The sequence below is a fragment of the Pyxicephalus adspersus genome, chromosome 5 (assembly GCF_032062135.1).
Source record: "Pyxicephalus adspersus chromosome 5, UCB_Pads_2.0, whole genome shotgun sequence".
In the NCBI taxonomy this organism is placed as follows: Eukaryota; Metazoa; Chordata; class Amphibia; order Anura; family Pyxicephalidae; genus Pyxicephalus; species Pyxicephalus adspersus.
Genome location: NC_092862.1, coordinates 79,316,243 through 79,331,163, shown reverse-complemented (window position 1 = coordinate 79,331,163; position 14,921 = coordinate 79,316,243). Strand labels below are relative to the sequence as shown.

The window sequence follows — 14,921 nt, the reverse complement described above, 5'->3', positions numbered from 1 at the left end:
CACATCACCTCCCTCCTTTCCATGAAGGAAAAAAAAAGCAAAAAAAAAATCGTCCTTGCAAGCGCTGGGGGAGCTGGCTGCTTGCTAGAGCTCTATATGCAGCGGGCACTTTCCTGATCACCTCCAGCACTCAGCTCTCCAGCACTCCATGATTTGCTTCCCCCCTCGATCACACTCTTCCCTTTGATTCATTTTTCTGATTGGATTTATACCTATACATGATCACAGACAGAATAGATTGATCTCCGGCTGCTGGGTGCACCAGAGGGGAGGGGTGGAGGCAAGACACTTTTATTTCCCTGCATGAGTGAGGACACAAGCGAGGAGCCACAACTGAGCAAGGGCACAAGCTTGTCTTTATTCACCCCCTCCCTTTTTTCACCCTGATCCTCTGTGTAACTTGGCCAAGACCCGGGTATCTTCAGACAGACCTGCGATGTCCTATCCTCAGGGTTATCTGTACCAGCCTCCTGGCTCCTTGGCTCTCTACTCATGTCCGGCTTATGGGGCCTCTGCGCTGGCGGCCCCGAGGAGCGAAGATCTGGCCAGGTCCTCGTCCGGCTCCGCATTCAGCCCGTACCCGGGATCCGCCGCCTTCAGCGCCCAGACCGCCACCGGCTTCAGCAGCCCTCTGCCATATTCTAGTGACCCCGCCGGATTCCCCTCCTATGTGGTAAGAAAGCAACAAATACTCTCACTACTTTACTAATAATAGTAGGAACAAGTCATCTAAACTCCTGGAAGAACTTTCACAACTGCTTCCATTTTCATTTTATACATCACAAACTCAGAATAAATTTTCATCACTCTCTTTTACTATTTATATATATAGTAAAGTATATATATATATATATTATAATAGTAAAAATTATGAACTGTATAGAAAATAATAGAAAATATTAAAGATTAGGAACTATATATATATATATATATATATATATAAAATAAAAATGGCTCGCACTTCACCCTAAATTCTGCCAAAAAGCAGCAATGTTGTGCTAAATCTATTTGACGCCGCTTAGTGTATTCTGTAGTCACCGTGTCATTCATCACTTAGCTTGATGATGGATTACTCCTGTTTTAATCACACTCCTGCTTAGCCCGCTGCGATATTATTATATTAGGATCTCATTAATATTTAGATTATTTTATACTTTCCTGACTTTTATTGGAATGCTTGTCACCCATTGCCATAGATTTAGCTGGCACATTTTTTTAGAGCTTTTTAATGTGTTATTTATTATGTGTTTATGTGTGTGTTATTTGTGCTTTCTTTTTCGGCTGGGTTTGTGCTGTCTAAATAAATGCAGGTTTCCGTTTCAAAAGGCTGCTGATACTTTAATACTCTTATTGTGCGACTGTGTGTGTGGAAAACCTTCCTGTCTTGTTGTTTTTTTCAGTGTGAAAAAGTAGGTTTTAAGTCCATTAAGATAATCGCAGCAGAAAATAGTTATCCTGGGTGTGTAAAACTTTTCAAGTTGCTTTTTTTGGGAGGAGGGGATCTTTAACTTGCCTGCATTATGCGCAGTTAAATAAAGGCAATTTGAACGTTAAAGGGCGAATTAAAATGCTAATTGCATGCCACTTGAACAATCCGAAGTCATGCATATCTTCTGATTTGCAAATTGGATTTACAATGCATTAGATCAGTGAATTCTTGGGGGCTGCTATTGTTACAGATATTCACCAAACTTCTTCTCACTTTTGAAGTTGGAATGAATTTGGAATAATTAGGGGCTACCTGTGGATTTCTTTAAAAATACAATTAAATCAACATCTGGGTCATTTTCTGAGCGATCTATTTAATGATCTTTTTTTTGCTTTTTCCAATCCACACACAAGGCAGACACAAGCGCTCTCCTGATGACGGCTGAGGTGTTTAAATTTAACATAATGGCTTCTGGCAGCTGCGATGTCGTTAGGATTCAGCAAGGGAATAGGGTTAATCAAAATACAATTTTAGTTAAAAATATTGGATTTAAATAATTTATGGCTTCGCTGGTGTTTTCACACCCTTTTAGAATTTCGATGTTGTGGAAAAGCATAAAAGAGGATAGGAAATGAGCTGACTGTTTAAATGCCTGGCACCCTGATCTGACATGATGATTATTTTTATGTGTTTCCAGGGATCTCCATACGATGCCCATACCACTGGTATGACAGGGGCAATCAGCTATCATCCATATGGCAGCCCGGCTTATCCATATCAATTAAATGACCCTGCTTATAGGAAAAATGCTACCAGGGACGCTACGGCCACGTTAAAAGCCTGGCTGAATGAACACAGAAAGAACCCTTACCCCACCAAGGGCGAGAAGATCATGCTGGCCATCATCACCAAGATGACCCTCACCCAGGTCTCCACGTGGTTTGCCAATGCCAGGAGGAGGCTCAAGAAAGAGAACAAAATGACCTGGGCACCTCGCAATAAAAGTGAGGATGAGGATGATGATGATGGAGATGGAGAAAGAGTCAAAGAAGACCATTCAGATAAGATCCAGGATAACAATGAGACCTCAGCAGAGGACGAAGGTGAGCCTTTATGTCAATTTATCATTTGTAGACCCCAACAGGCCAGGCTGCTCCGACTTTAATAAAGCCCATCACTCCTATAATTTGGAGTTTTTTATTATTATTATTATATAGGATGGTATATACCCACCTGATGACCACCCAGTAAAGTTTTAAGTCTTCTGACCCCCCCCCCCCCCTTGTGTTAGATCTGTTCTCCTATAGGCCCCGATCTCTAGTTTAATATAATAAATACTGTATATAAAGTCACAGGTAACCTTTACTTTATTTGTTTTCTCCAGGTATTAGTCTACACGTTGACTCATTGACTGACCACTCCTGTTCGGCCGAGTCTGATGGAGAGAAGTTGCCTTGTAGAGCTGGAGACCATCTTTGTGAATCAGGCACTGAATCCAAGGACAAGTATGAGGATGATGAGGATGAGGAAGACTTAGATGAAGAAAACAGAAGTCTTCCCCCAAAACCTGTGACCTCCTCACCCCTTACTGGCATAGAGGCACCAATACTTAATCACCAGCACGAGGGGAGTCCCAGATCCTCAAACAAAGCCACTTTGGACAATAGGATTTCCCCGACTTCTCAGACACAGGCCAGCAAACCTAAGCTATGGTCCCTGGCTGAAATAGCCACATCAGACATTAAACATCAGAATATGGGCCAGAGCTGCCAGCTTTCTGGGGTGTCCTCTGCTGCATCTTCATCAGTATCCCACACCTCTGCCTATCCTTCCTCTTCAATCTTGGGAAGACATATATACTACACCTCACCTTTTTATAGCAACTATACGAACTATGGGAATTTCAATGCTCTCCAAAGCCAAGGAATTCTGAGATATAACTCAGCCACCATGACTACCAGTGAGGGACTAAATCAAAGTGTTATAAACAGCAACTCTCTGCACAAACACACAAGCAATGACTGTATAAAAACTGCCAGCAGCCACATAGACCAGCACTACAGGTCAGCCAGCTATGAGTCTAAAAAAGGTGGGTGCCATACTCCCCAGGACAATCTGTCTCATTCTAACTAAACCACCACCAGTTATGTTATGCCTATTTGATTTTTATTAATCATCAGCTATTGTTAGCGCTGTGTGAGAATTAAGAGAATGCAAAAAAAAAAAGATTGTTTAGAAAAGTCACCATGCACAAGCTGTTAAAGAAATATTGCACAAGCTATCCTTGAATGTGTGCTCCACAATAGCAGCATTTCCCCATGTGTAACGCATTTGGCTTGCTTTCACGCTGTGTTTGTGGTTCTAAATTAGAGTATTTATGTTAATTGAAACCATAGCATTTAATGTAGCTCCTAAACCTCTTGGCTGCGAAGTGAGTCCATTGGAGAATTGGTACCAATAATCTAGTTAGCTGGCTGTGTCCTGTGACTAACTGACGGTTATATTTTGACAGATCCCACTGAAGTCTGCACAGTAGGAGTGCAGCCATACCTATAGATGTGCAATCACACAGCAATGGAAGTAAGTAAAATAGTCTCTATTGCTCCGATCATTTGGGACTGACTCAAAGATATATTCTAGAGATAGCAAATGCCTTTGCCGACAATTGCTTTCTTTATTACATATTTAGTTATAGCCTAAATCATTGACCGATTTATTATCGCTCAAATTGTAAATAAGGCCTTATGTCTTGTGGCCTGTTAAATAAGTCAGTTTTGATAAATGATTTATTAATGACCGTAAAAGCACTGTGTGCCCAGTAATAACGGGGGCATTTAATTCTTTATTATGCTATCTATATTAATTCTCTCCTCTCTGCATATATAGACACATATGTGTTTTTTATTATTACAATTATCAAAACAATTATCACACAAAAGTAATAGTATTTTATTAATTTATAAATGATCTGTAGTTGTATCATGTTCAGATTAAAATTTCATCGATATACTATGACGTGTGATATTATATTGCTTGATAGTGTGTTCCATCTAATTGTATTGAAATTTTAGGCGAATTTATTAATTTATTACATTAAGTTTTTTTCTGTAAAAAATATTTAGCGATTTTTTTTTCCTTGATTCACAGGTAGGTGTCACAATTGCTTAGAAAAAAAAGTCAGCAAGCCATCTTCTTTCCCCAAGCTAATAAGTAAAACGTATCTAAATCCGGATCACATCTTGTGCCACTGTATAAAAGAAGACCCACAGAGCACTATTAAATCTACAGACTTTTTCCATTTGTTTAACAATAAAGGAGAGCTCCCTTGGACATATGTGAAAATGATTGGTATAGTATAGTTACTCTGATGTATATTGTGACTTTTTTGCAATCTCTTTTGTTTCTCAGGATATCTTGACTTGATCACTTCATTGCCACGGTATATATTCTATAGGTATGGTAGAATTTATTGTAAAGACTGGAAAGGAAGAACACAAACGTATTTCTAAAAAATATCTATACCATAGAGACAGTACGTCTTGACTGATGAACTGGAGTACTTAATATGTGGGACAAAGAAAAAAAAAGAAAAAAGATTTCATATTTATTTTTGTAAAGATATGGAAAAAAGCTTCTAGTAATTTATGCAAGTTGTATTGCAATGAAATTTAAAACTTGTTTTGTAAATAAATTCTGCCTGTTTTTATTTGAAAACAGATGATGATCACTATGGACCTTTTTTGTTTCTTTGATTGTCAATGAATATTCTTTAATAATTTATATACTGAACTGTAAATAAACACAGGTTAGTTAATTAATTTGTTAATCGTCATGCTATTACAACCTATGCACAGTCCACATACAGCTTTGCCTTTAATATGCCCACTTATGCAAGTGTGGAAACTATTCAATTCAAACAGCCAGACACGTTTTAGGCAAATTGTGGCTATATTTTGTTTCATTATCTTATTGTGTTAATGAATAAAGGCTTAAAATAAATTCCTTTAGATTGATGAGCTGTTTGATATAAGATCAGATGTCAAGTTTTTTGTGGCTTTATATAGCTAACTAGCTAACGTATTGCTATTTGTGTATTAATATTTTACATATATAATTATAATAATTACTAAGCACACAATATTTACTAAAGCACACAAAACCCCCAACATTACTAAGCTTGAAATGGTGTATAGTCCTTGGTCACTTGCAGTTATAGCATAGATATTGTCAGGAAGGGAAAGTGATTCTGATACAGTGTGACCACTAACAAAGAAATTCAGTATCTTATTAAGAGTAATCACTAGATAATTTTCTTTTAGCTTGTTTGGGAAAAACAAAAGCCTATCTATTCCCCACAAAGATAAATTGAGTGTATATAGCATGCGGTAATAAAACAAGAATAACAGCTTCTTAGAGTGCCCTTTAATCAATCATACACTTATTTTTCAAGAGCCTCGTCTATTTCATTCCATGATTAATAACGTTACAGTGTAAGAGCATTATTAGATCCCAGCAGGGGAGATCCTGTATGCTTTTAGTTGTTTAGGAATGGTCAGTTGGGGTTTAATATGGGCTGATATTGAGCAATTTATAAAGTCGTGTCTAAACATCTGCCAACTTAGATAGACCCATGAGTGTGAGCATAGAAAATTGCTGGACCAGTTGATATTGACAAACAGATTTCTCTCCAGTGGCCTTTAGAGCAGTGAAAACGAGTGGCCCCTTGCTCTGCCTTGTTAAAAAAGGGCATCTGAAAGTTATCTTTAATACTTCAGCTATCAGTTCAGTGTGTGTTCACAGGAAATGAGAAGACCATCTGTGATATCACTACTGGGAACAGACACAGTGAATGAATGAGCAACTTTTGTTTATTTATATCTATATATATATAAATAAATAAATAAATAAATATATATATATATATAAAACTAAACAATTAACATATATAAATAAATACATTTTATATACATACACATATATATATATAATAAAATATATAATAATGTAGTGTAAAAAAAAGAATTATGCAAAACCACTGATCTTCTCCGGAAACATATGTGTATGCTCTCGTGTGTGTGCTTAATCCCTAGTCTTGGATGTTTGACTATGTATTTATTCTATACAGGTTGTGACACGGACCTTTCAGGTGCTGCCTTTGAGCCTTTTATTGAGGTGGGTTTCTCTGTAAATAGGTTTAATCTCAGGTGGGATCCCTGGGGACACGATGCAGTTGTCAGAAAAGACTAGGGGCGATTTTCACTCACAACTGCCTTGCTCCCGTCTAGCTTGAGCTTTTCCTTGCTCCCTTCAAATGTCAACATTTGTTCTCATAAAAGACCTATTGTTTCTGTAAGGCTGCTCACCTTGCTATGAAAGAAGACATTGAGCAGGGACAGTGCACTTAAACTTTTAATAGAAGGAGAGGGGGGAGACTCTTAGGAGCCACGAAGACACCGACACCAGCAATAATGAAATCAATTTTTTATTTATGTATGCATTTATTTATATGTTTTAATGTGGTTGCAACATTCTCAACCGAAATAAAATAAAAAAAACAAAGACTGGATGATTGAGATTTTAGGCTGCATTTTTACAAATTATAGCAGATTATTTAGCTACATCATAAAGGCTTGGGAGTGCTATCATCTGGATGCATAGCTTGCCAATATGTCAATTTGTAAGCATTACTATGATAAGGTATCAGAGGAATCCAATAATGAGATGTTGATTAAAAAAGGTGTGAAGTTTGTGGAGCTTAAATAGTTAATCCACTTCACCTTGAACTACGCTGGCTCGAGAGGTTCACACATTAGCACTTATATTTTTTTCAAAGACAATGACAGTCACTGTTTTAAATCCGCTTTCTTAATGAAAAGGAACTCAAAGTGTTTATATAATAAATAGCTTCCCGCCCATGGATTTTGCTGAGGAATTTAACTGCACAATCCATATCCAACTTTTTTTTTCTTTGCTATCCTACGTGTCAAAACAAACTTATTTTTCCTGAAGTCAGTAACTGATCTAATGCTTATTATATGGATGACATAGGCTGTGGGTTTTTAATTCGAAAAGATCCGATTCTTTACTAGACTTCTGGTTTTTAACAGGGGGAACCAGAGCCGTGTAAATATAATTGGAGTATCCAGAATAGTGTAGATGTGGGCACCAGTCTCCTATTTAAAGTGATAATTCTGCAAAGTGTTAGGGAGTGCATAGAACATCAATTCCCTTCTTATTGTAAGCTTGCAATAACTTGTCTGTCTAAAGCAATGCTAACACTAATACCAGCCAGAAATCATTCTGACCTTACTACATTAAAATGCTGATCTGATCTAGTATCGACAAGATGAAATTGTATTGGTGGGGTTACTGTGCTTTGCACACCACCATCACTTTATGCCCTGGGTTAAACTGACCAAACAATCAGATTTTGATCTGTCGGTTGAACAAAATGTACTGACAACCTGTACAGAGTGAGCATCTAATCCATTCAGACAGGGACAGCTGCTATCTGATCTGCTGGAAGATCAAAATCTGCCTATATGTGACCAACTTCAGCATAAGTATCCTGCTGCTTTAATTTTGAATTGTGTTCAGAATTTGTTTAGAAAGAAAATAAGAAATAAATTGCCATAAGATCTCTTAGATTGTGTCATCACAATAAACACGTGTTCGGTGGCTGTTTTGTATAAGTGATCACAAAACCAGATCAAGGGAAGGAGGAATTCACTCGAAACCTAATAATAAGGATAAATATTGACATTCAATTCCACGAATCTCTCATATTATTTTTACAACCTTAAAAGCGAGAACAGGGACGTCCATTTAAACAATGATTGACAATTTGTTGCTTGTATAACACCTTATAAATTATTAATCAGCACTGTCAACAACAATGTGATTATTGCACGCTCCTGAAATGAATGTTTTTTTTCGCACGAAATTATTTCACATCACATTGTAATCATGTCACAGATAATTTAATTATGGGTATACTTTGATGATTTTTTTAGCCTGTGAAGTCGTACATGTAAACTCTGGTTAGTTGGTGTATCGTTGATTATTAAGTGAGCTGAGAATACAGCACAGGAAGAATTAAGAATGATTAATGCTGCTGGTGCTAGGGTGTATAAAAGAGCAGCAGGTTCTAGAGCTATAAAGATGACATCAACAATTACATATTCTGCACAAGATCAAGAGACAGGAGAAAGCAACATTTTAACCTCTGACATCTTTAGGAGAGAAGAAAGGAAAGGTTATGTTTTAGATTATTGCTAATACCCAGCAGATAATTTAGTAGCGGCAGATTAAGATGTACATGAACGTGTTTCTATTGTATCTCTCTGTAATAGTGTGTTAAACTGATTTCAGCACTGAGCAGCACAATGTGGACAAGCTGTAAACAGTAATTGAGTGATAATGGCACCCACATGTAGTCATTTTCTAATCACAAACTACAGAAGCAAGTATGAAAACAAACAACTTAATTACATGGTAACATAAGAGCAGAGACACTATAGCGCATCCTGATTTACAAATTCTCCCAGAGAGATCAACACCGAGTGATATGATGCCAGTGCCAGAAAACTTAGTACAATGGGGGGTAAGAGACGTTTATTAACTATACTGTCTTTTTTTAATAAATACACTGCTTCTTTGTTAGTTTGCCAGACTGAATAAAAAAATAGCATTGCCTTAAATGTGCGGTACATAGTGAGAATTTGTATTAGGTCATATGTGGGTTTTAAAGTATGTCTTAAGGTATGGGGGTTGGATACAATAAAACAAAAATGTAATGTGTAATACAATAATACACACACACAAATATATCTATATATATATAATTATATATATATATATATATAGTGGCAGGACAAATAACTACACATTTCTATCTAACACTATTTATTATATAGATATATATACTAATAGAGTCTTAGTTAGGAAATATAAAACACACACACATATAAAACGTATGTATCTATTCAGTATATAGTATAGAAAACTATACATTAAAAAGAGGAAATGCTAATACATTATTATTATTATTAGTTGAGGGGTTAAAACTAGCTCTAGCTTACATTATTACATATTTATATAACGTATATATATATGTATATATATATATATATATATATATAAAGAGTATAAAGAGTTAATAGAACATTAATTGTGGGAAACAATAATTAGCAGCAAGGAAATTGTTTTATGACACACTTGCTATGAACATTTAGGAGTGGATTCGGATTTGAGAGTTGATAACTAGTGTTTAGTAATTTAGTTTAGTGCCTCACCCAAAGTTTTGCCTGTGATTTCGTCTCTAAAGTTAGGTTGGAAGCAGATTTGAGTCACCATTATAAATACATCATTATGATTACATCAGGATAGATGTGGAGTTGCTAGTTGTTTGATACTTTCAACTTGGACAATTAGAAGGCTCCCTTTTTACGCCTGGACTAAAGGAATACATTAGCCAGAATAATTGAGGCTGACAGCTCTGACATCACAGAGTGACATTTTTCACACAACTGAAAGTTGTTTGCAAATTATGTACGATTTGTCACATCAAAGAAAACAGAGGCTAAAACACAAACAAAAACAGCTAAGATCGCTGCAGCGGGTCAAAAGTACAAAGTAATTGGTAACGAATGGCTTGTCAGACTCTCTGCAGACCTTACCACATCAATGGTTCATATAATATAGTGGCCCCTTTCTGTTTCTGCAGGATCTGGTAAAGGGTTAATCCTCCTATGGAACTTTTCAATGACACCTGTCATGTACCTTAGTGTCATTGCATCTCCTGGGCAAGTACCTAGGCTCAAGTCTAATTTCCCCTAACCTGACACCAGACCACTGACTCTAGTAAATCCATTAACTGGCTTTTAGTTAATACATTACAACTCCCAGGCGAAATAGTCCAATGCTATCCGCATCGGAAAACGTTAACTATCTTTTAATAACCATTAATATATAAAACAGGCTGAGGAATATTTATGCCATTACTGTCATCTGAGATAATGCAGATCAATGACAAGCTTTTAGCTATGCTGTGCAGACCAGCGAGATATAGAACAATAAAAGGTGAACTGCTTGGGAGGAAAGAACTCTATCACTGTAATATATATATATATATATATATATATAGATATATATATATATTCATATGACTAAGCTAATTGCTTGGAACAATAGAAGGTGAACTCATTGGGAGGAAAGAACTGTGTATATATATATATTCATATGACTATAGATAGCCCCTCCAAGCTAATTGCTTATCTAGGACATATTAGAAGAAAAACAAGTTGTCATTCAAGCAGCTGAATACAGAAGAGTTGTATTTGCATAGATAAAAAAAGAAACATCGCACTGTATCCTTTCATATGATTAGCGCCTTGGATGTGAAAGGTGTAAAATACCGACTGAATAGGAGGAGTGTATTGAGTAAATGACTCTCATTAGCACTAATCATCTCTCCATTAGACATCACTGGAGTCTGTCTGGGCCTTCTCTTCCTGATCTGCTATGTTTTATGCCATACACATTACATTTCTGTCATGCTTTGCGGTAGAACACGATATCCCCAAAGAGAAAAAAAATATCCTGACAGCAACTATTAGTTAAAAGTGCAGTGAATAAACCGCTTGCAAAACAGCATCAGAACTAATTAAGATTCTGTTTAGCAGCCCTGTGTGGAATGTTAATGTAGCTTTGACTAACTGGAAGTAAACAAGGGGGGAAAAGTACATTTTCAGAGGAATGTATGGGGTGATAACATCTCTGACTTCTTCTGCCCAAGTCTGTTACAGAGTCCTAATCTCAGATGATTGCCTCTGCAAGTCGTTCACAAGCTCTTGGACCAGCATGGGTGCCTTGGCGTTGAAGCCCAGACATGAGTCTGACAAAGCCAATACTCTCCAAGGGATAAAAGCTGAATTAGCCCACTATTCCTAAAAGTTCTCCTGGTACCCGTTACTTGGACACATCTAGGCAGAATTCAGGAGGAAGATTAGTATCTGTTGCTGGCGTCTCAGCAGAAATCCCTGAAGGCGTTTTGACCCTTTGAAGTTTCTACTATTTTGCTTACACAGAAGTTTACACGATTAAGTCAGGTTTTTACAAGGCGCAACAAGGCAAATTTAATCACTCCATAACATTGAAAAGAAAAAAATGTTGTCCTGTTATTTAGCAGCCTATAATGTGTAAAGCCGGATTGGAAATTATAATGCTAATTCCAGCGACAGCCGGCTATTAAAGAAGGAAAGTCATTAACAACACTATTTGAATGGCAGTAATTACAGGAAGATTGAAACAGGTTTACAAAATACAGATTTATATTGTTTTATAGTGATGTACTCATACCAGTTCAGGTTTGGTATGCCTATTAATTACTTGTAATTTGTATATTTTGCAAAAACAATCTCTACACATTGCAAATATACATTTATTATGTCTTTATATTCTTGACTTTCAATATCAAATGTATACCATATAGGTTTTTTAAATCAACTATCTTTACTTGTTTCTGTCCAAGTCCACGTGATCCACAGCTCTAAACTCCCAGTCTATCTGCAATTCTAATTCCTACCCATCTACATATTTTAATCTCATTGTCTTCACTGTGTCATGTAGATGCCAATCATCCCATGTGCTATGAGAGCAGATCTGCTGCAGCACATTGCCCTGGGAAGGGTCACTCGTGTTATTCTTTCTATGCGGTGCTCTGTTTGACTTGACTGCAGAATAAATATATCAGAGGAGAGGAGTCCAAGTCTGGTAAACGGTTCCCGCTGTGTAACTTTCCATGAAGTAGGAAACCAGCAGGAAATTAATATCAGGACTAAAGTGTACCTGGATGTCTCTTTATTTGTATTTATTTTCCCAAATGATGTGCCACTCGAACTCTGGAAAAGTAGGGAATGGATTACACTATTCCCCAAACACTGAACATCCGTTTAAGAAAAGGGATGGATGTTATTCATGGAGTTGTGGGCTTCCAAAAACTAACACTGATCCAAAAAAAAAAAAAAGAAAGGAATCGGCTCAATAATAGAAGCTGCTTTTGCTGTCTTTTCTCCCAGACTAGTTGTTCTGCATTTTTCTGCATTTTGACGTATATACAATAATGATTTCCCCTTAAGCTGAAGGACACCTTAATATACACAGAATAAGCAATCGTTTGTTAGTTGTCACTCATTCTTTTCTGCACATTAGAACTTGTATTAGCCTTAGGAATAAAGAACTTCATGTTACAAGTTCTTGAAAACTGATACATTTTATGTTATGTTTAGGCATAGGCAAAACTAAACATATTTATATTTTTACTTGTGTTTGATACTTTCTATTTTTTATGTTGCCTATACTGATTTGAATTATTTGCAGTCTATTACAATCTAATGCTTGTTTGAACACTTGGTAAATGTAGGTAAATTCAGTACAAAACAAATGTCATTTTATCTGCAAAATATGTGTATACATTCACATTTATATCTCCCTTTTCATCTGTATGGCTCTGCTGATGATTTTGTCATATAAAGCAAATCCTAGTTTAAAATATAGGGTTAAAGTAAAATGATAAATTAAACATATAATGGCTTTGTGCATACTTAAATGTATTTTTTATGCTTAAATTTTTTTTCCTAGTCTGATGTTTCGGGTTTGTGTAAATAGATAAAGTGGACATATAAAGGCATTTAGCATTTTAAATGTATTTTCAATGGGGCTAAAATAAATAATATTTTACTGAAGGAGTATGAAATGAATTTACTGGAAGAGGGGGGGGGGGGGTACTTAAGACCTAAATTCTAACAGACCCAATATTATATATATTTTTTCTCACTTTCTTGCACTGAGATGTCAGCCCCCTTCATGGCACTGGCTGTGTTAGTCCGAATCCATAAAAAATAAAACATTTAATATATGCATGGAAGTGGCCATTTTGTGTGTGGCAAATTGCCATGCCATCCAGTCCTAACCTTCTTCTCCACCCAAAGCCCTCCCTCATTGCTCAAGCTCCTCCTCCAAGCTCTCTAACCAATCAGTAAGTGTGTTGTCTTCTGTGATTGGTTGGTAAGGATGTCATAGACACAGATCAGGTCCACCACCACAAAATACAGATCATCCAAAATGTTATCCTAATCTATATTGCCCCCCCCCCTGTGGTGTGCATTTTCCCCCTAATTGACCTTGAACTAAATCTGTGTTGTGGTGCTAAAGTGTGAGAGGCATCATCATATGACAGGGAAAAAGAGAAAAAAAGCACTGAACTTGCTGACCAATCAGGGCAGTGGAAGTGTTTCTAACTAAACCCGTCTGATTGTTTTGATTGGCCAGCAAGTTTTGTGCTTTTTTTACCTCTTTGACCGATGATGTCAATCTCCCACGAGCCTTTGCAACCTCCCCGCAGTGATGGAAAGCCCATCAGTCAGAGCATTTTTTTTTTGGCATGTAAAAAGGGGAGGAGAAGGAATGGCTCTTTATGGCAACTTCAGTGATTTATAAAATGAATATATTTAACATTCTAAGCTATATATAGCTTAAGTAAGTCATGGATCAGTATGTAATTATCGCATATTGTCGAAAGCAAACAATCTTATCTCAGAGTAAATGTAAAACATAGGATTGTCGCCATTTCCTGACCCGTACACTTACCTGATAATTCTGAGATATAAGGATTAGCTCGTCAGCTCAAATGGATGCAGAACGCCTTGTCTACAAAAGACTCACCCATTACCTGAGCACCAACTCTCTCCTTGACCCCCTCCAGTCTGGTTTTAGAGCTGCCCACTCCACTGAAACAACCCTTACTAAAGTGCATTTGCAATCCCTATTTAATGTACAGCGCTGCGTAATATGTTGGCGCTATATAAATCCTGTTTAATAATAATAATAATAATAATAATGCAGACAGTTAGGTAAGAATTTGGTATGGAGAAGGTAAGAAGAATAAGGAGACACGATACATGACTGAATTTGGAAGGAGGGAAATTAATGACTACAGAAGAGGATGAAAATAATGAAAATTTACATACATGAGTACATGAGTAATTGTGAATAGTGGTCCATTTTAGCAAGCTTCAGTGAAGCTAATATATATATATATATATATATACTTTATATAAAAGGGTTGACTACCCTTTATGTAAAATAATAATTTTGAGTTTAGGTCCGCTTTAAAGGAGAAAAAGATTCGGGAAAGAATCTCGCTGTCACTCTTACCTCCTATCAGCACAGAGTTTGAACAGCATCACACCTGATTGGTTACTTGTGCTGCTTTCCTTCCTCTTAGCTCTGATGTAAAGAGACTACAAAAAGCTGATACAAAGTCAAATTGTAACTTACACCGACTGCCTAAAAATACATTTAACTATTTTTTGTAATGAAATATATTTATTTGCATATTTTATTGCTTTTTGGAGTGCTTTAAGGTCACCATTATGCCAAGAAGAAGCAAAAAATCACTGCCTAATCTAGGCCAAGTTATTCTGAATCAATC

The 14,921-nt window shown here is 36.6% G+C and overlaps 1 protein-coding gene across 2 annotated transcripts; it reads left to right on the top strand.

Moving 5' to 3' along the window:
- On the top strand, positions 1 to 5,428 carry IRX2 (iroquois homeobox 2). Of its 2 annotated transcripts, XM_072411929.1 has the most exons (5): positions 3 to 673; positions 2,127 to 2,532; positions 2,814 to 3,518; positions 3,942 to 4,009; positions 4,577 to 4,716. In XM_072411929.1, exons 1-4 carry the CDS (start codon positions 437 to 439, stop codon positions 3,983 to 3,985), a joined length of 1,392 nt encoding a protein of 463 aa, XP_072268030.1. In that variant the 5' UTR covers positions 3 to 436; the 3' UTR covers positions 3,986 to 4,009; positions 4,577 to 4,716. The 2 variants fall into 2 exon arrangements, with proteins under 2 accessions (XP_072268029.1, XP_072268030.1); XM_072411928.1 differs by lacking the exon at positions 3,942 to 4,009 and having other exon boundaries at positions 1 to 673; positions 4,577 to 5,428.
- Positions 5,429 to 14,921: the final 9,493 nt, after the last annotated feature.

Bases quoted from the DNA above. Each gene is read 5' to 3' on its own strand.
- IRX2 (XM_072411928.1), top strand. From the start codon at position 437: ATGTCCTATCCTCAGGGTTATCTGTACCAGCCTCCTGGCTCCTTGGCT. The intron at 2,533-2,813 runs GTGAGCCTTTAT...TGTTTTCTCCAG, and splicing joins GACCTCAGCAGAGGACGAAG to GTATTAGTCTACACGTTGAC. The intron at 3,519-4,576 runs GTGGGTGCCATA...CTTGATTCACAG, and splicing joins CAGCTATGAGTCTAAAAAAG to GTAGGTGTCACAATTGCTTA.